Raw genomic sequence first — 24,191 nt, forward strand, 5'->3', positions numbered from 1 at the left:
TCTGTGACAGCCCCTCAAATGTTGGAAGAGTTTCATCGGAAAGTGGCAAGAGAGAGAGAGACAGGATTTAGAAAAGGATAGCAAGCGACAATGATATTGGAAAACTTGAAAAGTAAGGTCCACGTGATGAGGAAGGGGCTTCTTTTAATCAAAGCTCGGTCCTCCATACCCCTTGGCCAACCAAAGACAAGGAATTTCATCCCTTCTTTAGTTAGCTCTTCAGTGCAAGCCACGGCTGCATGTTCAAGGGCTAAAAGTCTGTTCCTGGAAAATGGAATTTCAAACATGGGAAAGTAGAGAACATACAGTACATAAAGGGTTTTTTGTCCTACACAGAAGCCACTGGATGGCCTCAGACGCCCATAAATATATAGCTAAACACTACTTTTTCTGTTTTGGAGCACCAAAATATCCCTCGGCTTAAGTCAACTTTAAGGTCACGTGGTCGAACTCTTTTCGCCAGCTATGGAAGCAACGTGTATGGTTTGAATTATGTGAAGCCAGCTCCTGTTTCTTAAAGAACTGTAGGTTTTCTGTAAGTCTTATAGCTGGGTAATTGGAAACGTCACCAGCTACAGGAAGTGGCCCAGTGGAAATTATTTGCCGTTCGAACAGCCATTATCTTTCAATCTCACCAGAAAGGAAGTGTCAGCCTCTCGCATCTTCCGAGCTTTTTCCTTCGTGGGTAAGTTATTGACTTTGTTTCAGATCAAATCAAATCAAATCTTAATTACGGTCCTGTATTTATCCATTTGTCATAAAAGCCCCAAAGTATTGTGCAAGAAAATCTCTTGATATCTAGATCCTTTCCTTTTGCAGTATGTTCAAAACAGATATATATATATGTAAAATATAAAGTGGTAAATTGTGAACAAGGAAAAAGGTCTCTTTCCTCTATGTCTGTTAGAATAATTTTGCGAAGCTTAAAGAAAGTTAGGTAGTTCCTGAGGGGTGAAGAAGCCACAGAGAAAGACAAATAAAACTTTTTATTAAAGGGAAATGTTGATGTTTGGGGCACAAAGCAGGAATCACACCCAGCCCAGGGTCTCAAATGCAGCATTGTTGACATTCTTTTGTCATCCGTTTCTAAATTAGTTTCTGTAAAAATAACCTTTCCTAAATTAAATTATTAGTGTAATAATTTCTGGGAGGGTTTTTTCTTTTTTGCCTCTGTGATTCCTGGCCCTAAATTCCCCTAGGAAAGATCAATCCAGGATCTACTACAGGGGTGTCCAAACTGTGGACTTCAACTCCCAGAATTCCCCAACCAGCATGGGAAATTCTGGGAATGGAAATCCACAAGTCTTAAAAAGAAAAGAAAAATAGCTTCGGTTTTCTCAAATGATTGTCCCGAAGGCAAGTCATGTGATTAGCAAGTCATCCGTTCTAAAACTAGGTCTTCTGATCTCAGCACTGGGATAAACACCAATAAATCATTTCAGCCTTTTGGAGAGATTTGCAAGGCAGTATTTGGCGTCACAGAGAACCGTCTGGCTAACGGAAAAACAGAATAAGAGTGTTGAAAGGGGCCTTGGAGGTCTCCTAGTCCATCCCCCTTGCTTTCAGACCAATGGCTGTCCAATCTCTTCTTAGAAACCTTCCAGTGTTGGAGCATTTACAACTTCTGGAGGGAAGCTGTTTTACTGGTTAATTGTTCTCCCTGTCAGGAAATTCCTCCTTAGTTCTAAGTTGCTTCTCTCCTTGATGAGTTTCCATCTGTTGCTTCTTGTCCTGCCTTCTGGGCTTTGGAGAATAGCTTGGCTCCCTCTTCTTTGGGGCAGCCCCTGAGATACTGGAAGGCTGCTCTCCTGTCTCCCCTGGTCCTTCTCTTCCCTAGACTAGCCAGGCCCAGTTCCTGCAACCGTTCATCGTATGTTTGAGCCTCCAGTCCCCCCATCATCCTGGTTGCTCTTCTCTGCCCTCTTTCCAAAGTCTCAGCCTCTTTTTTATAACGGGGGGGTGACCAAAACCAGATGCAGTATTCTATCGACAGGAAGAAAATGACAGGAGACGGAAAAGGGCTCTTTCCAGGATGGAGAAGGAAGGAAAAAGAAGATGAGTTGCAAAAGAAAAAGATTAGGAAGACACCGAGAAAGGAAGCTTTTTTTAAAAATATATATATATATATATATATACTTATTGTCTTAAAAAAAAAAAAGGAGAAAAACTTTTCAAGATTTGCAAGCGAACATTATAAGACCAGATCTGCCAAAACAGGATTAAAAGTTGTTTCTACTTAATTGCACCATGAAGCAGGAGGCCTTGGATGATGAATTACAAAACGCTTGTGTGCCTGTCATCTCCATTCTAATTTTCTTAGGATTTTATTTATGAAGTTTTTATTTATTAAATGTGTTCTCTACTAAGTGACTCCTGGCTGGCTGGACAATTGGGGAGTTGAAGTCCACAAGTCTTAAAAGTTGCCAAGGTTGGAAATCCCTGCCATAGGATGCATTCAAATTCATAATTCGCCCCTAATCAGTAATCCTCAATTAAGAAATCCTCCGCCCCGCCTGACATTCCTATCCTTTCATTAGCCTCCTGCACCCACAGCCTCTACTGAACTGCCTCCTTTTCCCAGCCAGGAGTCTGGTGATGCCTCAAGAAGGCACAGAGAACCACAGAGGAATGTAAGGCGCCCGAGGGAGGGGCGGGGGGAGAAGTGGAAAATTTTCTCCAGCCTTATACTTTTCTTTTGCAGCCAGTATTTCCAAGCGAAAAACTTAAAAATAAATAAAAATGCATGGCTTCCAGAGTGAGTATGAAATCCCGAATTCTAAGGTAGTGAATCCATCAAAAGTGAACAGTTTCTCACTTTGAGAATAATTGGATTTCCACTATGAATTATTTTAAAAGTAACTCGTTCGGATTAGAAGGGCTCCAAGTTCCCACCCAGCTCCGTTATTCTGTATTCTAAGTCTACGTAGGGAAGCAAATATTTATGTTAGGGTAGCCAAGATGCTTCTTTGGGCTAATAACATTCTGTAGGTCCTCCATTTGCAGCACCGACGATGCCAGTGGGGCTGCTATTCTGGGCTCATTCAACAAGAATGAATTTCTAGAAATCCGAGAAAAACTGAGACGTTTAACCCAAAAGTGCTTTTTCAAGAGGCAACTGGACTTTCTTGCTTTTGCTTTGAAGAAGTTTCGCTTCTCCCCCAAGAAGCTTCTTCAGGGAAAACCAACAAGCCCAGCTGCCTCTTGGAAAAGCACCTTTGGGAAAACCATGACCTGGATGGCTGGGAATCTCCACAGACGTTAGATAAGGTGGATTCAGACTTACGACCCCACGATCGGCTTAATGACTTTGGTGGCTCGTTTAGCAACTGTCCTAAAAACGGTTGTAAAATGGAGTCAGTTCCTTTGGGGACACTCTTGCAATGACTTACCACCAAAATTCTGGGCTCGACTGCAGTCATAAGATGAGGATTGGCTGCGATGCATGACACGGAACAAACTTCAAAAGAATTTTTTTTACTACCGGTTCCTGCTTGAGATTTGGAGACAGGTGCAAAAGCTGCTTTTAATGCATCAGGCCAAAATCAAAAGTGAAAAGCAGAGAAAAACCAGCCTGTTCCTCAAAGAACAGAGGTTCTCCTTTGAGGTTTCTAATTTAATGTTGCAATTGTCTTGGGTTGGGGTTTTGGGGAAGATGCTGGGAGCCTTATCAGATGAACCAGCTGTGTGCAGCAGCAGCCAAAAAAGCCAACATAATCCTATTCTGCATTTAACAGAGGGATACAATCAAGATCAAGGGACGCACTAATACCACCCTGTAAAGCCTTAGGAAGGCCACACCTAGAGTACTGCATCCAGTTTTGGTCATCACACTATAAAAAAGATGTTGAGACTCTAGAAAAAGTGCAGAGAAGAGCAACCAGGATGATTAGGGGACTGAAGGCTAAAATACACGAAGAACGAAGAACGGTTACAGGAACTGGGCCTGGCTAGTTAGTCTAGGGAAGAGAAGGACCAGGGGGAGACATGATAGCATCTTCCAATACTTGAGGGGCTGTCCCAGAGAGAGGAGGGGGTCATCTCTAAGGCCAGACAAGGAATAACGGATAGAAACTGAGCAAGGAGAGATTCAACCTGGAACACCAACGGAACAGAAGTTGCCTTTGGAAGTTGTGGGAGCTTCATCCCTGGGAGCTTTCAAGAAGAGACCGGACAGCCATCTGTCAGAAATGGTGTAGGGCTTCCTGCTTGGGCAGGGGGTTGGGCTAGATGACCTGCAAGGTCCCTTCCAACTCTGCTAATCTGTATCAGATAGAACAGCCTGTGTATTGCAGCACGCCAACAGCGGACGTGACCTCTCCGTGGGCAGATTTTCAAAATAGGTTTTTTTTTAAAAAAAATAATGCTGGCAGGAAGCTTCAGCAGTCAGAACTGACGAGTAAAATATGTTCTTGAGTACTCAGGAAAGCGCCACATGGCCCTCAATGCAAAATGCTCGTTCCTATCGCAGCGCAAGGCGTATTTGTCTAACAAACAAAAAAGGAAACAAACAAACCACAACTAACATTGCTAACCCATTTTTTTCTCATGAAGGAGAAGGATGGTCACCTTTTGCACAACAGAGACTTTGCCACTTTGAGGGGGGCTTATATAATGAGACATATTACATATATATATATATATATATATATATATATTTGCTGCAGGAGGAGAAAAAAAAATGTGATTCGATCCTTCCCATGTTTTTATTTGCTTAAAGGGAAATGCAATGCTTTTTCGGGGCAACGGAATCAGGAAGGGAGCATATGGTTGAGCCATTATACTTTATTTTATTTATTTTTTGCCTAAAGAAACCCTTAATTTTAGGAATTTATAACTGCTATCGGCTTACATTCGCACATACACCTTAGCAACTAACAGCATTATCAGATAAAAGCTAAGTTACCTTAAAAAAGAAAAGTATTAATAGCTCTATGATGAGGCCTGGGTGGTATTTGAAAATTGTAAGGACCTCAAGGTGACGGTAAAATTCTCTTATTGTAAAATTGTATATTTCTTGGTTATTGTTCTGAAATGAGGTCAGGAGGGAAACTTACACAGATTTTCTATGGCCTGGAAGGATAATATATGTATTTAAAGTATCTGCACCAGTGGTGGGATTCGAATTTTGTTACTACTGGTTCTGTGGGCGTGGCTTGGTGGGCGTGGCAGGGGAAGGACCCTGCAAAATCCCCATTCTCTCCCCACCCCACTAACCTGCTTTCCAGCTCTGTTCTCCTGGCAGGGCAACCAAAGGAGACCCAGCCAATCAGCTGGGACTCTGGAGGCAGAGAACAGATGCAGGCGGGGCCAGTCACGACGCTGGCTGGGGAATTCTGGGAGTTGAAGTCCACCTGTCTTAAAGTTAACCAGGCGAAGAAATATTGGCATATATAGCCTATATATTTCTAAATAAACTTTCCCTTTCGGATCTGGGCGCTGAGCTCTCCTGCCTTCATCTGGGCTTCTTTGGAAAATATATGGGCATGTTTCACTTATCGGAGTGGAGAGCTTTGCGTGAAACATCCCCGGTTTATTGTGACTTAACCTCCTTTAAAGATCCTCTCCTTCTCTTCCCTCTCAGCTCCCGCGGAGGATCCCCTGAAAAATGCTCCCGCATAACATGACCTGGATGAAGTACCCGAGCCTGAGCAAAGATTCCTCCACCGACTTCGAACAGATTATATTTGCACAACAAGTCATCTCAAGGTTCATGCACGCCTACATCGGTTTCTTCGTGCCGCCGGGTTTGTTAGCCGGCATGGTTATCTTGGGCGTTTGCATCCAGAATTATCGAAGTCATGTCCTGGACAAATTAGACGTCTTGTTTTTCTCCCAGACGGTCAGCAACATCTTTGTCGTCCTCCTCTCGCTCACCCTTGCCGTGCGGCCGGCTTACCTCCGATTGTCTTACCTCGGGTGTGGATCGCTCTCGTTCTTCTTCAACCTGGGCTACTTCTCGTCTCAGTTCCTCCTCCTCTTAATCATCCTGAGCCTTTTCCTCAGCAGGCGCCCGGCCCAAAACGCTCTGATCAGCAAGGCGCACCAAAGCCCAGGCGTGTGTGTGGCTTTCATCCTGATGGGTAGCTTCTGCGCCGCCTTGATGCTGAGCGCGCTGCTGGGCATCGAGCATTACCAGGAAGAAACGGACTGCCAGCTGGACCCTTTGTTTGCCTGGCCTGAATACGAGATCGTTAAATTTGCCTTGGGGTTCGGCGCTCCGACGTTGGCCGAGCTCCTCCTCTCTATTCTAGCATTTGTGAAAAAGACGCCGGTGGGTCGATACGCCTCCGGGAAAAACAGCCAGCCACTTTGGGCTGTTTCAGCCATGGCGGCAAGCATGCTGTCATGCCGTCTGTTTTACAACGTCCTGATCCTGTCCAGGGCCACCTTGAAGATCAAGGGAGAGGCGGGGACTGTTCAGAATGAGCTGATCATGAATATCGCGGAGGTGGTTTTGTTCTGCGACAGCTGCACAAGTTTGGTGCTTCTCCTCTTCCTGCACCCCTCCTACAGGACGGCCCTGTTGAATGCACTTAAACATCTCACAAGGGGTTGTGGGAGGGGGAGACGGGGCGCCAACAGGGCCGGTGGAATTCAAGGCAATGAAACTGGGCTTTCCGAAATGCGCTGACAAAGATGGTCATGACATCAAAAGCCGGCCACTTGGCAACTGGTTCATGTTTGTGACAGCTGCCATATCTTGGGGTCAAAGGATCCCCCTTTGCAACCTTGGGGCCAGCAAAGTCCCTGGGGGAAGCCAGATTCACTTAACAACCGTGTTACTAGCTTAATGACAAGTTTGCTTAACGACTGTGACAAGAAAAGATGGTAAAACGGGACAAAGCTCTCTTTAACAAACGTCTCTCACTCATCCACATGAATCCTGGGCTCGACAGCCATCGTAAGTCGAGGACTGCCTGGAAATACGTCCAAGCCAGCCTATGAAAGCATCCAGCTTTTGAGATCCGAACCGGCAGAAAATCTGGCGACCTTCCGAAAGGTTTTGCAGCTTTGATGAGCTTAGGAGTAAAGAGCAATCGGGAAAGAAAGAGCTAAAACTTAACCACACATCACAAAAGGATGCCAGCGATGGCCGGCACGAGACAGGGAGCTTGACAACCAGAAAATGTGGATTGCGCTGTCAACGGCAAAGGAAGAATCTTGTTTGCAAAGCGACAAGGGGAAGGAAACAGGTTGGCTTAGCAAAGAAATAGCAGGGCTCGGGCTTGGAAATTCCCTTCTCGGGGATGAGAAGAGGCTTAGGGGGGATTTGCTAATTTCTGGCCAAAGTAAGGCCACACCTAGAGTACTGTATCCAGTTTTGGTCACCACACCTACAAGGTCTCTTCCAACCCTGATTATCTGTTAAGGCTCGACAGATGGGATGAGGATGATGGCCGTGCTAAAATGAGCTACCGAAAAAGGATGAGGGGCGGCGAAAGAGCCTGAGACCTCTTGATGGCGCTTCGGATCTTTTAAAAAATGGATGGGAAACAGAGATGACACCAGGATTTATGGCTAGCAAAACCCAAAGAGGATAAGGGCAATAAAGTTCTTGCATTGACTAAAGAAGGAGGGCTTCCAAACTGGACAACAACCTTAAAAACTTGTGGACCCAGATGGTTGGAAGCAACATGCTGACTCTGTAAACTGCTTAGAGAGGGTTGTGAAGCGGTATATAAATCTAAGTGCTATTGCTAATTGTGGATTGCAACTCCCAAAATTTCCCAGCCAGCATATATGCAGCTCACAATTTAGCCACAGAATAAAGGGATCAAAACAATTCTTTATTATTATTATTGCAAATAATGCCTGTCTTCTCTGTTTTTTTTCTCTCTTGCTTCACTACGTACCCTTAAAAAACAGACCAGTAAATATTACAGAACTGGTTGCCACAGCCTTAGTGTTGATCTGTGTCCTACTAGAAAACACACACACACACACACATATATGCATAAGCTGTTCTCTCCCCCCCACCCCCATGAAAACATAAAATAACATTTGAATTTTTGCTGCAAAAAAGAGAGGAAGAAAGTTAGAATTCCTAGCCTGATTGATGTTGGCTTTTCCACCAATTTTTTCCGCAGCCCCATCAAACAGTGTGGTCCGAATAAATGAAAAAAGCTGCCCGATCTCACACCTGGGACAATTTTCAGGTCTGTGATGTAATAAGTGTGCAGGCCAGGAGGGGGCCTGGAATGGTAAAAGCCCATCAGAAAAATATGATCTGTTCAATTAGCAAAATCGGTTATTCAGGCAACGAACAAGGGCACATAGGATGAAGATATGTTAGGGAGGTTGGTGTTCCCTGGTTAGAATTTCTGAGGTAAAACAAAGATTAAAAAAAAAAAAATTAACGTGGCAGGAATCGATACCTTTGGCTACCCTGAGATCCCATTTAGAATTAAGCGTCTGCCTCACTTCTGCTTTGCTCTTCATTGCACAACAGATTGCAAACAATGGGCTTCTGTGCATGCCAATACGACATGATTTTTCAGCGGTCACACACATACACACACACACACACCAAATCATTTTTCTAGCAAGCACAAACAGGATGTTAGAAACTTCTTGGTGTCTGATATTTGTTCCCTAGGAGGAGAGGCGGGAGGAAGGAGGAGGAAGAAGGAGAAAGAGGGAGAAAGAGAAAGAGAGGAGGAAGGAGGAGAAAGAGAAGGAAGAAGAAGGAAAAAGAGGAGGAGGGAGGGGAGGGGAAGGAGAGGAGGAGGAAAAGGAGAAGAAGGAGGAAGAGAAGAAAAAACAACTATTCAAACCCACAGCCTATTTTTCCTCCCGGGGCAATTAAGAAAATACAATTATACAAACCCATAAACCAAATGGGGGGAAAAAAATATCCTATAGCAAAAGTGAGTGAGAATTACTAGATTAAGTACAGCGATAGCACCGTGAACTCACATTATCCCTTCATCTGGAGCCGCTGCCCTTTCAATATCCCATTTTTCCTGCAAACGTCTGGACCGTAAATATCTGGGCAGCCAGGGCTTAAATTTCAATGGGCCTGGAGATCAGCAAAGCAAGCAGACTATGTCCTGTTCTGTGCCCATCACTCTTGCCAATTAGATGTCACTTTATATTGTAAAGCCACATCAAATAGACACAGATATTTCTTTTTTTTTTAAAGAGGCATGGAGAAAACTTTACTTTCTAGCCCAGAATGATGTAGGCCTTTAATATGCGTTAATTTTGTCTTCTTAAAGGATTTTATTAAAAAGTAAAATATATTATGACCACAGCTGAGCCCAAAATTTCCATGGCTAAATGAGATGGTTAAGTGAGTTCTGCCCCATTTTACAACCTGTTTTGCCACAGTAGTTAAGTGAATCACTGCAGCTGTTAAGTTAGCAACCTAGTTGTTAAGCGGACCTGGCTTTTCCGTTGTCAGGCGGTCACAAAAGGGGATCCCACCACCGTCATAAATATGAATCCATTGCCAAATGTCTGCATTTGGGTCACATGTCCCCAGGGATGCTGCAAACGGTCGTAAGTGTGGAACTGGTCACAAGTGACTTTTCTGAGCGCTGCTATAATCTTGGTCGCTAAACAAATGGCTGTAAGTCAAGGGCTACTATTAACTCTTAGGGGGAAAGTGGAATAGTTATCAACACGCATGAAAGAGGCAGGAAAATTGCATTTTTTAAAAAATATTCTCTAAAGCAGGGTCCTATTGTGGTTCGCTTGCAGCCGGTGCAGACGGCAGCGGAACCGGACCATGGAGAAGAATGGGGACCAGTCCAAAAGTCTGGAGAGGACTCAGATGAGGGTCCTGCATCCGATGCAGAGATGGGGCCAGGACCATCTGGGAGTGGGGTGCTGCCTCCGGAGCCTCTGGACTCTGGCAGCAGCGAGGCAGAGGAGCAAGGGGAGCCTGTTCCCAGTGCGCATATGCGCAGAGCTGCTAGAAGGTGAGAGCAGCTGAAGCAGAAGGGGTGACTCGGGAGTAAGGCTGGGAGTGGATTGGCCCTCCCCTAAGGGATAAAGGACAGGCAAAGGTAGATAAACCTTTGCAGGAAGCAAAGTCGTTCACTCTGTTTGGATTAAACCTGGAAGCTCTGTGTGGACTTTGTACTTCAGTTAGTTGTTTTTTTTTCCAGTTAATTTGGCACTTTAATTATTGGCAGCCGTTCAAAGGAGAGAAAGGTCAGGGGTGGGATTCTACCGGTTCTGTCCACTTCTGTAGAACCAGTTGCTCTGAAGAGCAGCAAACAGAGAGCATACATAGAACTGGTTCTATGTTTGCTGCTGTTTTGCCCCACCCACCTGCCCGGGCTCTTACCTGACTTTTATTTCCTGCGTTTTCAAACTGCAGCTGCTTTGCGCGACACAGCTGTGGTTGGAAAAGCAGGAAAAAAGGGCTTTGCCAACCACTGCGCACTTGCACGCAGCGCTGCTCAGCTGTCCAGACAACTCAGCAGGTCATAAATTGCACTTGCGCGCGACGCAGAGCAACAGAACTGGTAGTTATACCGGTCGGATCCCATCCCTGAGAAAGGTGGGTGCTTATCTCAGGAGTCAATACGGGCTGGGAATGCACGTAATTCCCAGCGCTGAAATAAAACAAGAGTTGTTGTTAAGCGTGTGCTTAATTACGGTCTCGGGAAGCCTTGGTCAGAACAACCGTTTCAGACAAACGGTTGCCCAAGCTCTTCTTAAAAACTCCACTTGGACAGCTCTGCTGGCTGAGGAATTCTGGGAGTTGAAGTCCACAAGTCTTAAAAGTTGCCACATTTGGAGACCCCTGCCCTAAAGAATGGTTCCTGAAGATCTTCAGAAGCTTCGCAAGAACCTCAAGGAGAGCAAAAAATTTAACAGTACGAACTGTACCGAAAGCCAGGTCCTTTCCATGACTAATTTTTCTTCCGCAGCGTGCCGCAAGCCAAGATATTTTGGATGGGGCCACCGTTCAGCTAGAAGTTAAGATCCAACCTGCCAAGACGGGGGCCTTACAGCATCCAATCAGAATGTGATGAAAAAGTATTTCGTGGCTGGCCGGAGAAAGGATTTCCAAAAAGGCAAAGATCTCCACACCAGAGAAAGGAAGGCACTTAGCTTCCCTCCATCATGGATGCACAGAATGGAAAGTATACAAGGTTTTATTCAAAATAAACACTCGGGGGGCACCTTAAAAGACTAACAAACTTAGTGCTGTGTAAGCTTTCATCGTTCTTGGTCAACAAAAGCTGACGCAATGCTACATTTCTTGTATCTCTGGCTGCTTCTCTGAAATCTGCATTAACAAGCCAAGGTTGCCCTAATCTTGACCACTTTTAAGACCGGTGGACTACAACTCCCAGAATTCCCCAGGACAGCCACGGCTAGGGAATTCTGGGAGTTGTAGTCCAACAAACTTCAAGCACCCAAGGTACCCCTGACACCCCTGAGTTAAGGCTGTATAGCCAGAAGAGGAAAGTTTTAATTTTTAATTGAAACCTAAGGGGGGAAGGGGAGCGAGCTGGTTGCACAGACTTTGTGAAAGCTAAAATTAAATACACAGTTTGTGACATTGTTTAGACCAAGGGTTCTCAACCTTTCCTTCGCAACAGCCCCGCCCCCCTTAAATATCTTTTGTGGCCATGGACCGTGGCCATGGATTCCCAAGATGTAACTCAAGATTTAAATCATATTTTTTTCAAGCTTTCATGCTCCCCTGCCCCCAGGAGTTCATGGACCACAGGATAAGAACCGCTGTCTTAGACTCAAAAAACCCCCACAAAAAAACCCCACTTTTAAAACAGAGAAAAAGAGAAAGAACTTGGAAGGGTGTTGAGGCGTCCATTGGCACCCTCTCTCATCCTTCCAAACAGGGAGTTAGAATTTGGGGTGCTTCTCCCTTCTTTTTCCCTCCAAGTCTTCCATCTAAGTCTTCTTGTAAACTTTATAAATTTGGGGGATAAGGAATGCCAACGACAGCTTAAAGGGCGAGACCTACCCACTGGGATTGGGGCCTTTTTTCTTTTAGTATCGCTTCCTTCTTGTACCCCGAGTTGCTTTTATAAGTCCCTCCCATTTTAGAGGCAGTTTGCAAGAAAGGGTATACGGTACAGTTTAGTTAATGCAGGACCCCACAGCTACCAAAGACAGCTTGCAAAAAAAAAAAAAAAAAGAGGAGGGGGGGAAATGGGGAATCTAGAAAACCAGACTAGAGCCTCTTTCTGGATAGCCCAGATTTGGTGGCCTCAATGGACCTCCAGAAGTGGCGCCATTCTAGATCCTCATCTAATATTCTACCTGTGCATGAATGTGGTCATAGAATATAGAGTCCTAGGGCTGGAAGGGACCCCACAGAGGTCTTTTAGTCTAACCTCTGCTCAAGGTACACCTTTATGCCAACTCCCGGTCAAACAGTTCTCCGGTCTCTTTTTGACAGCCTCCAGCGATGGACCACCCAAAACTTCTGAAGGAAGTTATTCCATGGATTGGTTGCTCTCAACGCTAGGATTTGATTTAATTTAATTTAGCTTCTCCTTAGTTCTAGGTTGCTTCTCTCCTTGGTTAGTTTCCATCCGTTGTAGGAGCCCCTCAATACCTCTTTTAATGCCCAGAACTTACTCACAGACTCCACACCCACACACAATTTTAAAGGCACGTGTGATTAATTGTCCTCAACGGTCAGAAAAAGCTCTCCTTACTTCTAAGGTTGCGTCTCAGTGAAAGGGATAGTGCCTAAAACTTTGCATCTGTCTTTTTGAGAAAGATGGGAAAAAAGGGTGGGGAGAAGAGAGAGAGAAGGAGGGAGGGAGGGAGGGTGTGTGTGAGAGAGAGAGAAAGAGAGAGAGAAAGAGAGAGAGAGAGAGAGAGAGATAGGGCACATGGAGCATCCTTTTCTCCAGAGGGAGCGCGAGAGAGATCTGTGCGCTCAGCCAGTGGCCTTGCCTGTCATTCCATTCAGAAGGCAGAATTCAACCCAGCTGCTCAACCCTCTTTTTCCCACAGTCGGTAGATCGATTCTGGCCGAGCAACCACCAGGTGTGTGTGTGTGTAGGGGGGTCATTCCTGTATTGACCGGCTTCCTCCCCAGACAGAGAAAATCACCTTCCACCTGCTGCATCAGGATTTAGAAGGCGATGGGTTTTTGAAACCGGCCGGGTTGGAAAAAGGACACCTGAGAACATATTTCAAAGGGACGGAAACATGCCTGCGGTCCAGAAGAGAAACCGGGTGAACCAAGAAAGGTAAGGCGAACTTGTTTGGCTTGCTGATTTTCGGGGATTTGATCGGCTTTCTTCCTACCTCGTTTTCCTCCCTTTTGTTGCTCTGGTTTGCAGTGAAGTTTACTTAAGTGAGCAGAGCCGGTGCGATGGCATCTGGCTTTATCTTTCTATTTAAATAGGTGTTCAAAAAAAAAGAAAAAAAAACGGAGGAAAGCAAGAGGGAGAAGGGCAAACAATTCTTGAAAGGAGGATAAAAAAAAAAAAATCAGACAAACTCGTTCAACTGGTGAGAAGGAAAAAAAAAAAACTAGTCAGCAGAAATGGAGTTAAGTTTCCTCAAGATATTTTTTTAAGTCGGAAAGGAAAGGGAAAAGCGAGACCGACTATCATCTTTTTTTCTTTTGTTGGTACAATTTGATGTCAGCTATTAATCTGTTGCCAGTAACAATTTCAGCACGTTTTTTTTTAAAAAAAGGTGTAATTCCATTTCTAGCTGAACCATACCTCTAAATGAAATTAATTTCGATTACTGGGACTGCAGAGATGCTGCCCTTAAATATAAACCAGCCTACCGGTAGTTGGAAGGAAACCAACTCTGGATCAGCTAATATTTATGGATGTCCAGCTGTGTACAATAAATGCAATAATTAATGAACCTAAGGAGAGCTGAAAGTAAGGAACGTTACTGAAATACTGTAGGGGTTTTTTTTTTTGCACATCTTGTGCCTAAACAGATTGTCACCAAAGTAGCATTATTTCAAGTGTTGTTTTTAAAAAAAACAAACAAACCGTGCACTTTAGTGTACTTCATGGTCATTTATAAAAAAGGATTTTTTGAAAAGCAGGTTAAAATACAGATGTGCTATGCTTCAACCTTATGTCAGCAAATTGAACTTTTATGAGGTTTTTCACACTTTTGAAAGGATGCCTTAATTGTAAAAACGGGGTCAGTGATGGTTCCACAGTAATTCCAACATTACAGTATTTAGGTAAGAAAGACGGTTTCTTTTGGTTCTCGAAATAAAACAGAAGCAAACCCATGAAGCTAACTTTCTAAAGCATGCGATCGCATAAAAAAGGATAAGAACTGACTTATAACTCACGAGCAAGCCATCAGAACCACGAGCCATCTATCAACTTCGAAGGAATATGGTAGGCAGTCCAATCAGAGAGTCCTATCAGGATTGAATTAAACCAGGATCAAACCGTAGCTCAGACGCGTCTAGGACAAACAGAACCTACCAAGTAAAACAATCTTCTTTTCCTTTCAAAATGTCACTTTCACTGACAACATTTGCTGCTCGGTTTCTTCGCGTACCGTGGCTGAAAACGTCAGTCCCCTGGATGGCTCTTTTATCGTACAAAAATATTTCAATTTTTCAGAAGAAGAGTAAAAGAGGGATTTTCACAGAAAAAGCAGCTAGTGAAGGTGCATTTTGGGGGGAAGCCTTCCATTCTTAAACAGGTTCTAGGCAGGGTCTTAATCACAATTAAAAATGTGCATCCATTTAGACGGAGTCTATGTATTAAAAAAAAACAAAACCAAACCCAGATTCACGGTGAAGGGAAAAAAGTAAAAAAAAAACCAGGAAAATCCCTTTTTTCTCCCTCTGGTTTCTGAAGGTTTACCCCTTTTTCAGTCACAGGAGGAGATAATAATCTGGGGTGTTAACAGTTATCTCTAAGAAGAAAGAACTCAATTCGGCAGAAAGCTGATTTCTTGCTTCTTCCCAAATCGGCTCCATTTCTGATTTTTATCCGTGCCTGGAAAAAGCAACGCCGAGAGGCTCTTTTCTTCTCGCCACTAAATGGATCTCAGCTGTCAGAAGACGCCTGTTTGTTTAGCACTTTTGCACTTAACGCACGCACCTCCCCGGGCCTATGAGGGCTCCTCTCACTAAACCCCCAAAAGACAATAGCCGGAGTTTACATGAGCAGATGCCGAAGTCACCCGTGTTGCTATACGCCGCTGGATGTGTCCAATTTCGCAGAAAAGAGATTAATTTTCCTTTCATGAATTGCAGGTCGAGCGTTTGCTGTGGGCCAACCGGGAGGAGACGGCCCTAGATGGATCTGCGTCTTTCAAACCGTGAGCAGGTCTTCAACGTAAGCAATATGCACACCTGCCCAAAAACGCCTCTGCCATTATTAAAAAGCTCCTTTGTGAGGGAACATGAATTGGCGGGCTCCCGTCCTACTGAGGACTAGCATCTCCCCATGTTTTCCAGGACCTTTTCCAAAGAGTCTTAACTGATTCGGGCTTCGGGGGCTGCAGCCATGATCTCCGCAGATCTCTTTGGAACCACGGCCCACCTGGGCAGCCTGGCGCCGAAGCCCAGGTTTACATATTTCGCGGAGAATCACACTACAGAAATTTACGTGGGAACCGCCTCTCCGGCCCTGTGCAACGGGACCTACTTTGAACTCAACGGATCCCGTTTTTGCAACGAGACCCGGGCCCTCAACCTTGCTGACCGGTCCGAGCATCAGCAATACGTAATCGGCCTTTTCCTATCTTGCCTGTACACGATATTCCTCTTTCCCATTGGCTTCGTGGGGAACATCCTCATCCTGGTGGTGAACATCAGCTTCCGCGAGAAGATGACCATCCCCGACCTCTACTTCATTAACCTCGCGGCGGCCGACCTGATCCTGGTGGTGGACTCCCTCATCGAGGTGTTTAACCTCGACGAGAAATACTACGACATCACCGTCCTCTGCACGTTCATGTCCCTCTTCCTCCAGATCAACATGTACAGCAGCATCTTCTTCCTCACCTGGATGAGCTTCGACAGGTACATGGCCCTGGCCAAAGCCATGAAGTCCAACCTGTTCCGCACCATGGAACACGCCAGGCTCAGCTGCGGCCTCATCTGGCTGGGCTCCATTTCGGTCGCCCTGGTGCCCTTCACGGCCGTCCACTGGCAACACTCAGGGGAGGTACACTTCTGCTTTGCCGACGTGGTGGAAATCCAGTGGCTAGAAATCACTGTTGGGTTCATCATCCCCTTCGCCATCATCGGCCTCTGCTACTCCTTAATCGCCCGAGTGCTGATTAGGGCCCACAAGCACCGGAGCTTGCGCCTTCGCCGGCAGAGAGCCCTGCGCATGATTTTCGTGGTTGTCCTGGTTTTCTTCATTTGCTGGCTGCCGGAAAACGTCTTCCTCAGCGTGCAGCTTCTCCAGAAGACGGACGAGCCCACCTCCAGAGGCCGCTCTTTCAGACATAACTACCCCTTAACGGGGCACATCGTCAACCTGGCGGCCTTCTCCAACAGCTGTTTGAACCCGCTTATCTACAGCTTCCTCGGGGAGACCTTCAGGGACAAACTGAAGCTGTACATGGAACAGAAGACCAACGTCTCCATGTTAAACCGCCTCTGCCACGCGACGCTGAAATCGGTCATTTCGGATAGCACCGAACAGTCGGAGGTTTAGCTTAGCCCGAATCCATGAATAGACTCTGCTCGCTACTGCTTCTTACTAACAAAACAAGGGTGGGTTTCGTCCCGTTCACCATGTTTCTGTAAGAATGTGCAAAACGGCGACACGGTACTGCTTTAATTAAGGAGGAGAATATCAGCTTCCCCTGAAGGTCAGCTGCATTTATATAGGCGAGGAATCTGACAATTACTGATGGAAAAATGTAACTGTAATATGATTCTTGAATACCGTTACCTGCCTGATCTATGTTAGATGCCCTAGGAAATAGAATAAAACTGCAGCAACCCTGGGAAAAATTCAATAGAAGCTATTGATATTAAGAGGCAGAGAAGTCAGTGGTTTTCCACTTGCGTATGTATCATCTTGCAAACTCAGTTAAGGAAACAGCTACCAAGTTTAACACACGATTCGATCTCAGGCAGATGTATTCTGTGGCATAAACTGAATTAAGGGAAACAGAGAAGCAATCTGGGTTTAGAATAGCATCCTTCCAGTGCAGATGTGAATCGGTTTGTAAACTAAGCCAAGGTACATAAGATAAGAACATAAGAACATGGAACATAGAGTCACCGATTTGGATGGGACCTTAGAGGTCTTCTAGCTCAGCCCCCTGCTCAAATAGGAGATCCTGTACCATTTCAGACAAGTGGCAATTTCTTCTTAAAAACCTCCAGTAATGGAGCTTGCTGTTCCACTGGTGGATTGCTCTCACAACCAAAGGCCAGTAAAGAATCCCGTTTCCTCTGAGATCTTTTAAAGTCTTCTTTACGCAGCATTAGGAGTTCAACAGATTCCAACGTAGAAAAGGCGTATTTGAATGGGTTCCTTCTGGCTACTCTATTGAACTCTATTGGGATTTAGGGGAAAAGGGAACCTCATTGGTTCCATAGACCTCCGAGGCCCAGATTTCAGTGTCGTCACTGAAGGACAGCAAGGATCGGACAGCAGCTAGGAAAATCCTTCTGGGGAAGGAGGGTTGTGAGAACGGACGCTTGCGAGCATCGCTGGCGACGCTTAGCACATCTGAAGTTGCTGTCTAGTTGGTCCTTGGCCTGAGCAGGAGGTGGAGGTGGATCTGAGGTGGTTTTCAGATCATTCCTGCATGGCATGGCGGGCCCCCTTCCGAGCTGCTTCTCTGGCATGGGCTGCGGAGTCTCGGGCTCTGTGCATTATGGGTCCTGCCTGCTCTCCTCAGGATAGGCCTGGTTGGCATGCTGAAAGATAGGAGGCATAAAGAGAGCGCTAAAAGGCCTGATAGGCTATCTCAAGGGGTCCCCAAACTTTAAGACTTGTGGACTTCCAGAATTCTCTGGAAGTCGGGGAGTTGAAGTCCACAAGTCTGAAAGTTGCCAAGTTTGGAGACCTCTGGGATATCTAAATCTTACAAAATAATCACTAAATGATGAGGGAGTCTCTATATTTCCATGGCACTAAATCTGCTAAATACTGTAAGTCTAAACCCAACTAATAATTTGGAGGTCTGAACAGTCACATACACATTTATTTGCAGCAGCTGCTGTTCTCATAAGGAAGAACACTGATCTAAAACTGGACTGAAATGTTAGGAAAAGTTTTACGAAGAGAAAATAAATACTTGGCCACTTGGGTTACATCTGTTTCGGTATGAAATACCTGGGCAACTCTCACTGTTACGCCCCCACCCCCCCCACCCCATAGGTGTTTTTAATACTCAGCATTTACTCACAGACTTCACAAATTCACAGCCTCGACTTTGGAATCAGCTGAGAGATAATCCACAATCTCACTTCATCTTTAGATGAAAAGCGAAAAGGCAACAAGAATTCGCTGGGTGACAAGCTACTGACACCCCCCCCCCAATTATTCTTTGAATTTCATCTGTCCTGTGGATAGCAATACCACCCCTCTCTACACTCCAAATGCAAGGAAATGCCAAAGATTTAAAATGCTGCATTAAAGAATAATTTGGGGTTGGCTTCGGTTAGTATTTTACGGCTGGGTCCCAGTCAAATTAAGCGGATGGAATGTCAGCTACGATTTGAATCCTGTTGCAATTTTGATGGGATTCCAGTGCTATTTCGTCTGGATCAAGTATAAAGCGACCTCTTGTCTTTGGTGGGAAAGTTTTGGACAAAGAGGAACAAGAGAGATGCCTTCAGCCACAGCCTGGCCTGGCCGCTTTCCAGCATTGCAATGAGTAAATGTTAAACCAACAGCATGCTCTCGTTTCTACTTGCAGTTATCTAACTGAGCAAATCTGTTTGTGGAGCTCTTGGGAACAGCCAAGAGTCCGGGTGGGCTGGTCACGAGAGCATAATAAAAACCCTCACCGTTTTGACAAGGAACGCCAGACCCCCTTTTAATAAACTTAAAAGCTTTCCTCTGCGGGGACGCTAATACGAAGGACACGGGGCGGTTACGGCAAACGGCACCCACATTCTGGGGTGGAGCGGGGGGGACACCAAACAGCGAGGAAGTAACCCGTGAGGAGCATCTACCCACAGAAGGAATTATGAGACGCCTGGTAGGTGGGATGTCATTCAAAACAGCCAGGGACGCAACTCGCTTCAATCACGACTTCCAGCGATCGGAATATTGATTGGAGGGGACCTTGGAGGTCTTCTAGTCCAACCCCTGCTTAAGCAGGAGACCCTACACCATTTCAGATAAAGGATGCTGTTTCTTCTTGTAAAACCTCCAGTTATGCAGCACCCGCAACTTGTGGAGGCAAGCAGCTCCACCGATTCATTGCTCTCATTATCAGGAGAGATACGAGCCTGTTAATTAAATGCCTTTTTTTTTTTTAATAGGCCAAGACTAGCAGGGCCACCAGTCTACTCCCTGCATAACCTGAGAGTTGAGCTACCTCCAGCCCCCAAGTCTTTCCCTAAGCGCTCTCCCTGAGCTGGTACATTCAGATTTGATGACATTTCAAGCTTCTCTTTTACACTTCACTTATCTCCCTTCTCCTCGCTCAGGGATACGACAACACCAAAGGCTAAGAATAAACACCAGTTTTGCTGATCGAAGCGCTCCTGCTTGCCAGCTCACTTTTGTTCTCGGGCAAAGCAGGTTATTGCCTTATCTCATAGCGGCTGCTGCGATCTTGAAGCCAGCCGCCCTCCAAGCTCCACAGAGCTGGGGAGTTTCAGGAAAGGAATTAGGATAACTGCACTTCTGAAATGTGCCTTGGCTCAGTCAGAAATGCATCCCAATTCTTTAACGCAAGCAAGGATTGTGAGCTTAGAGATGGTTGCAGCGAAGAGCCGAGAAATTATTTACGGTTATTTGTGCTGGCTAGTTGAAAGGAAAAGATTCCAGCCTAAAAGCTATTAAGATAAAGAAATGACCACCTATCGTATTTCATTACACGAGAATATCATATTCAAATCACTAAACTAACATTTGCAATTAGTGATTCATTAGCATTTGAAGCCAAGTCCTTTGGTAATCTTGGGGAATATTTTCGTGTGTGTGTGTGTGTGTGTGTGTGTGTGTGTGTGACAAATCACAAAGTTGGAAAAAAGGGTCTTAGGGCCATTTTTTCACACTTATGACCGTTGTAGCATCTCCGTGGTCACATGATCAAAATTCAGGTGCTTGTCAACTGACTAGTATTATTGATGACAGTTGCCGACTGTGTTACTGACTTAGCAAGTGCAGTGACTCATTTAACAACAGTGGCAACATAAAATGGGGCACAACTCGCTTCCGTTTAGCAACAGAAATTTTGGGCTCAGTTGTAGCTGTAAGTTGAGGACCGCCTACCCAGCAAAATGGAAGCCAATGTTCCTATTTACTCATCCGCATTTGGAACAGTCCGATATAAGAAATGGCAACACAGCCCAACGTATATACTGTATATACTGTACGCGGTTGGTGGGATCTGTTGGTGAAGTCTGAATTCCTAACCCCTTGGAACTCTGCTAAATAGGACGCCAAATATTGTGTTTATATCAGAAACAGTGGGAGATAGAAGCCTTTCGCCTGGGAAAACCATTTTCAAAGTAGGGACTGTTTTCCCAGCTGTGGATATGCCTTCCTGGGAAATTTGCTCAGTCTATTACAAAAATATTCAAAGGAATGCAAGATTATTCAGCCTTATCTCTACATATAAAATATTTCAAACAAATCCCTCCGCGTTTTCTTGAATTTGTGGCCAACGCAGAAGGGGTGAATTAAGCTAGAAGCAAGGCAGGAAAAGTAAACCGGTAGTCCCTGAAGGGAGTGAATAAATTCTACTCAGTTAATAGTTAAGTTAGGCATAAAAAGAAACCTCTCTAATATCTTCAAGACAGTTTTGCCTTCCAGAAACAGACAGCTCTGTTGTTTTAAAGCACGCATTTATACTGCAGGAAGGCTGATAAGTTACCCGAGATAAACCAGGTTGTGACATATCCAGACATTCCTTCTCCACCTTTAAAACTACAAAGGAAATTGTTGCAGTTGTTCCAACGCTTGGTGGATGCAGTGAGTAGAAAGACGTTCACACAACACTTGACCAAGATGAGAGCTTGGAATCACCAGTTTTAACCAAGCATCAATCTCTGCCCAAAAGTAAAGGACTGGCAGGTTCTAAGATCTTTCCCACTATCAATAACCCTTACACCCAGTTGCCTTGACCTGGAGTTCTTATTGCAGATCATTTTCCTTGGATTACCTCCAAATACGACTGGTATTGTTTATTTACTTAGAAAACTTAAATGGGTGCCAGTCTCATAAATAGCTCGTAAGATTCCATAAAATCAGAATAAGTCACCGAAGTCCACAGCAATATACTCATCACATCACAACAATCCACCAGTTCTACATTTAAATTTTCTGGACTCACTTCCATCCATAGCTGGAGGGGGGGGTGTCCAGGTCCTCCAGAAAGCTGATTTCTGTATGAAGATATGAACCTGTTCTTGTTTTCCAGTTTGTCATGATCACTTGAGGATTACAAAACCCCAGACAGTCCAAATTCTGACTAGGCAAGGCCTCTGGAACTCAGCAAATCCCAGCTCATTAGATTAACATTACATAGGAGCCTCTGTGGTGCAGTGGTTAGAGTGATTAGAGTAAAGCTACTTCTGCAGCCAGCTGCCTACAATTTGGCAATTCAAATCCCACCAGGCTCAAGGTTGACTCAGCCTTCCATCCTTCCGAGGTGGGTAAAAGGAGGCCGCAGATTGTTGGGGGCAAGAGGCTGACTCTCTAAATTGCTCAGAGAGGGCTGTAAAGCACTATAAAGCGGTATATAAGTGCTATTGCTATTACACCTATGTCAGGAATGACAAAATCCTTAGCTGTAGAGGGAAAGAAATGAGAAACTTTTTAAAAGAACCATAAACTTTATGCTGAGAGGCAGGAAGTCAACATAATCCTGAGTTCCACTTCTTACAAAACACTCCATCACGCTGTGATGCAGCTTTGCATCAAATCAAGTTTGAAGTCTGCACTTTTAACAGAAGTTCTCAGTCAGACCCAGTAGGGTACATTTCAGCGAAACACAGCAACAGATCAGAGAAACCCTTTCCCCACATTAACAAGTACATGTATCACGAACTTCGCTTTAAAATTAAACGAGAAGACGGTGGGGTATTTGGCCCATCAGGCAGGAATAGAGAAACCAAAGAAGGAAAATTCCACCACCCTCCCCATAAAGAGGCAAGAAATCCAGTTACAAATCCATTGTTTAATTGCTCGCATACTTCAGCTGCTACAAACTGGAAGTTTTCAATGTTCTGTCTTACCGACTCCATACCACGTGAACTTGTGAAGAACAGTATATGCCATAAATTCACACAAACTCTTCTTTCTCTTTACTCAGCCTAGTCCCTATGGGGCTACCAAGGAGAGGGGATACTAGGGATTTCCTCTTCTCTCAGCAGGGAAGGTCAAAAGCGGTCAGTCGGGTCTCACTAACAAAAGCCAGATTGTGGGGCTAAGCACAACATTGGATAACTGCTCTGTGTTTAATATACAGAGAGGGGGAAAAATGTTCTCAAAACTTACAATGCCTTGGCAGACCACGAAACAAATTCACTTGCAAATAGGCAGAAATGAAACGGCCAGTTAAATGTAAATATCCTATTTGTTTTCTACAACTGTGAGATGCTGGTCCAGAGTGACTGAATTAAAAGGCTTTGCTCTCAGGTGCAACCTTTAAGTAAAGGCGCACATTTGCAATAAGCAACACGGCCAAGTAAATTTACCCTTGTTTGTAAGAATGCACATAGAAATGTACACACAGGAAGACACACAGCAATGGTCACATATTCTTTTGCACAAGGATAATTTTAACCAACGATGGGCATACTTGTATCCCAAATCATCTACATCTATTTATTCTATGTACGCCTATTTATTCTATACTAAATGAAGGCTAGAGAAGGTATCTTTAGGCACAAGACAAATTAGATACTGTAAGAAATAATAATAATAATATGCTTAAGAGGTGTGGTCTGCTATTCTTCCATCTGACTATAAACCACTACGTGCATATGTTTTGTAGATAAGTATGAAAGATATTAAGAGCGAGGGTCCTGTTTAAAAGTCTCAGGCTTCCAATAGGTTCTCTTAGCATCTCATTTCAGATTCTCTTCGCTCAGATTAGAAAACAGAAAAATATAGAGCACTTGGCAATAATATCAAGAAACTTTAAAAAAAATATAACATATTGTCTTGCCTATATTATTGAACAAGTAGGATTCACAGCTGAAAATGTGAAAGAAAACACTTCTAGGATCAAATGACGCATATTTATTTTACTCACATTTAGTTTATGTTTTTTCAGCACAGGTTCATCCTCCTCTGGTGCCATTTGTGGTTTTGGATTTGGCTTTGCGGATTTCTTTTTCTGTTTCATCTTCCTCTTTTCTGGTGAAAGATGTTTTTTCTTTTCTGCCTTCATCAGTTTTTCCTGTGACTTATAACTCTAGAACGAATAAATAAAAAGAAATCGTATGTGTCGAAGAGGTTTGTTTGTTCACCAGAAAAAATTACAAATTTGCCCCCCGAAAATTTAACTTCCTTCTGGATGGATGGATGAGAAGCGAAAAGTCTTCAAAGAAAAACCAGAAAGTCCAGAGGACTCTTGAAAAAGCACTTTTTAAAAACAGATTAGACAACCATTTATCTGAAATGATATAGGGTTTCCTGCCTGATCCAGGGGTTGGACTACAAGACCTCCAAGGTCCCTTCTGTTATTCTGACATGAAATCATATCTTTAGGAGAATAAAAATGACCAATCTGCAGGCAAGTGGATCTATTTTTTTTCGAAATTTTTCTGTTCCAAGGCGAATTTCAGGAAATCCAGTGCGCCCAAGATATTCTATGTGTTGATTCTACAACAGAAACTTTAAAACCACTACAGCAAACAAATACCTGTATTTTTTTACAATGTTTATAAATGGGCATTTAAAAATAAATATAGAGAATCTGCTGAAATACGTAGTTGCCAAATGAGACCTTTTGCAATCAACATTCATTGGCAGATTTGCACTAATGTTGCATTTAATGTCCAAAAGTGTTCAGCAAAATACAGCAGAGACAGGAAATCTCTGGTTTTTAAACCCAAGTTAGAGGGTGCCGCATTAGCCGGGACTTCATATTCT

At 44.3% G+C, this 24,191-nt stretch overlaps 3 protein-coding genes across 10 annotated transcripts in view; 2 read left to right on the plus strand and 1 right to left on the minus strand.

Moving 5' to 3' along the window:
* Positions 1–24,191, minus strand: part of CHLSN (cholesin) — a 72,304-nt gene that overhangs the window by 47,278 nt on the left and 835 nt on the right. For 7 of the 8 annotated variants that reach the window (XM_087912856.1, XM_087912853.1, XM_087912851.1 and 4 more), the window contains exon 2: positions 23,350–23,511. In XM_087912856.1, coding sequence (XP_087768982.1) covers positions 23,350–23,487 — 138 coding nt within the window. In that variant the 5' untranslated portion in view covers positions 23,488–23,511. Of the gene's footprint in view, positions 1–23,349; positions 23,512–24,191 lie in introns of those variants that run through there. The other variant, XM_087912857.1, reaches the window with a different exon arrangement.
* On the plus strand, positions 451–7,783 carry LOC113438826 (uncharacterized). Its single transcript, XM_026704380.2, has 2 exons — positions 451–685; positions 5,582–7,783. The coding sequence occupies exon 2, from the start codon at positions 5,606–5,608 to the stop codon at positions 6,629–6,631; it is 1,026 nt and encodes a 341-aa protein (XP_026560165.1). The 5' UTR covers positions 451–685; positions 5,582–5,605; the 3' UTR covers positions 6,632–7,783.
* GPER1 (G protein-coupled estrogen receptor 1) lies at positions 12,785–18,221 on the plus strand. Its single transcript, XM_026704379.2, has 2 exons — positions 12,785–13,190; positions 15,194–18,221. Exon 2 carries the CDS (start codon positions 15,447–15,449, stop codon positions 16,605–16,607), a length of 1,161 nt encoding a protein of 386 aa, XP_026560164.1. The 5' UTR covers positions 12,785–13,190; positions 15,194–15,446; the 3' UTR covers positions 16,608–18,221.

This window comes from Pseudonaja textilis, chromosome 14 (assembly GCF_049901715.1).
Source record: "Pseudonaja textilis isolate UNSWEBS1 chromosome 14, rPseTex1.2, whole genome shotgun sequence".
In the NCBI taxonomy this organism is placed as follows: domain Eukaryota; kingdom Metazoa; phylum Chordata; class Lepidosauria; order Squamata; family Elapidae; genus Pseudonaja; species Pseudonaja textilis.

What these genes read in the sequence shown, in the direction of transcription:
- LOC113438826 (XM_026704380.2), top strand. Translation starts at nt 5,606, where the DNA reads ATGCTCCCGCATAACATGACCTGGATGAAGTACCCGAGCCTGAGCAAA.
- GPER1 (XM_026704379.2), top strand. Translation starts at nt 15,447, where the DNA reads ATGATCTCCGCAGATCTCTTTGGAACCACGGCCCACCTGGGCAGCCTG.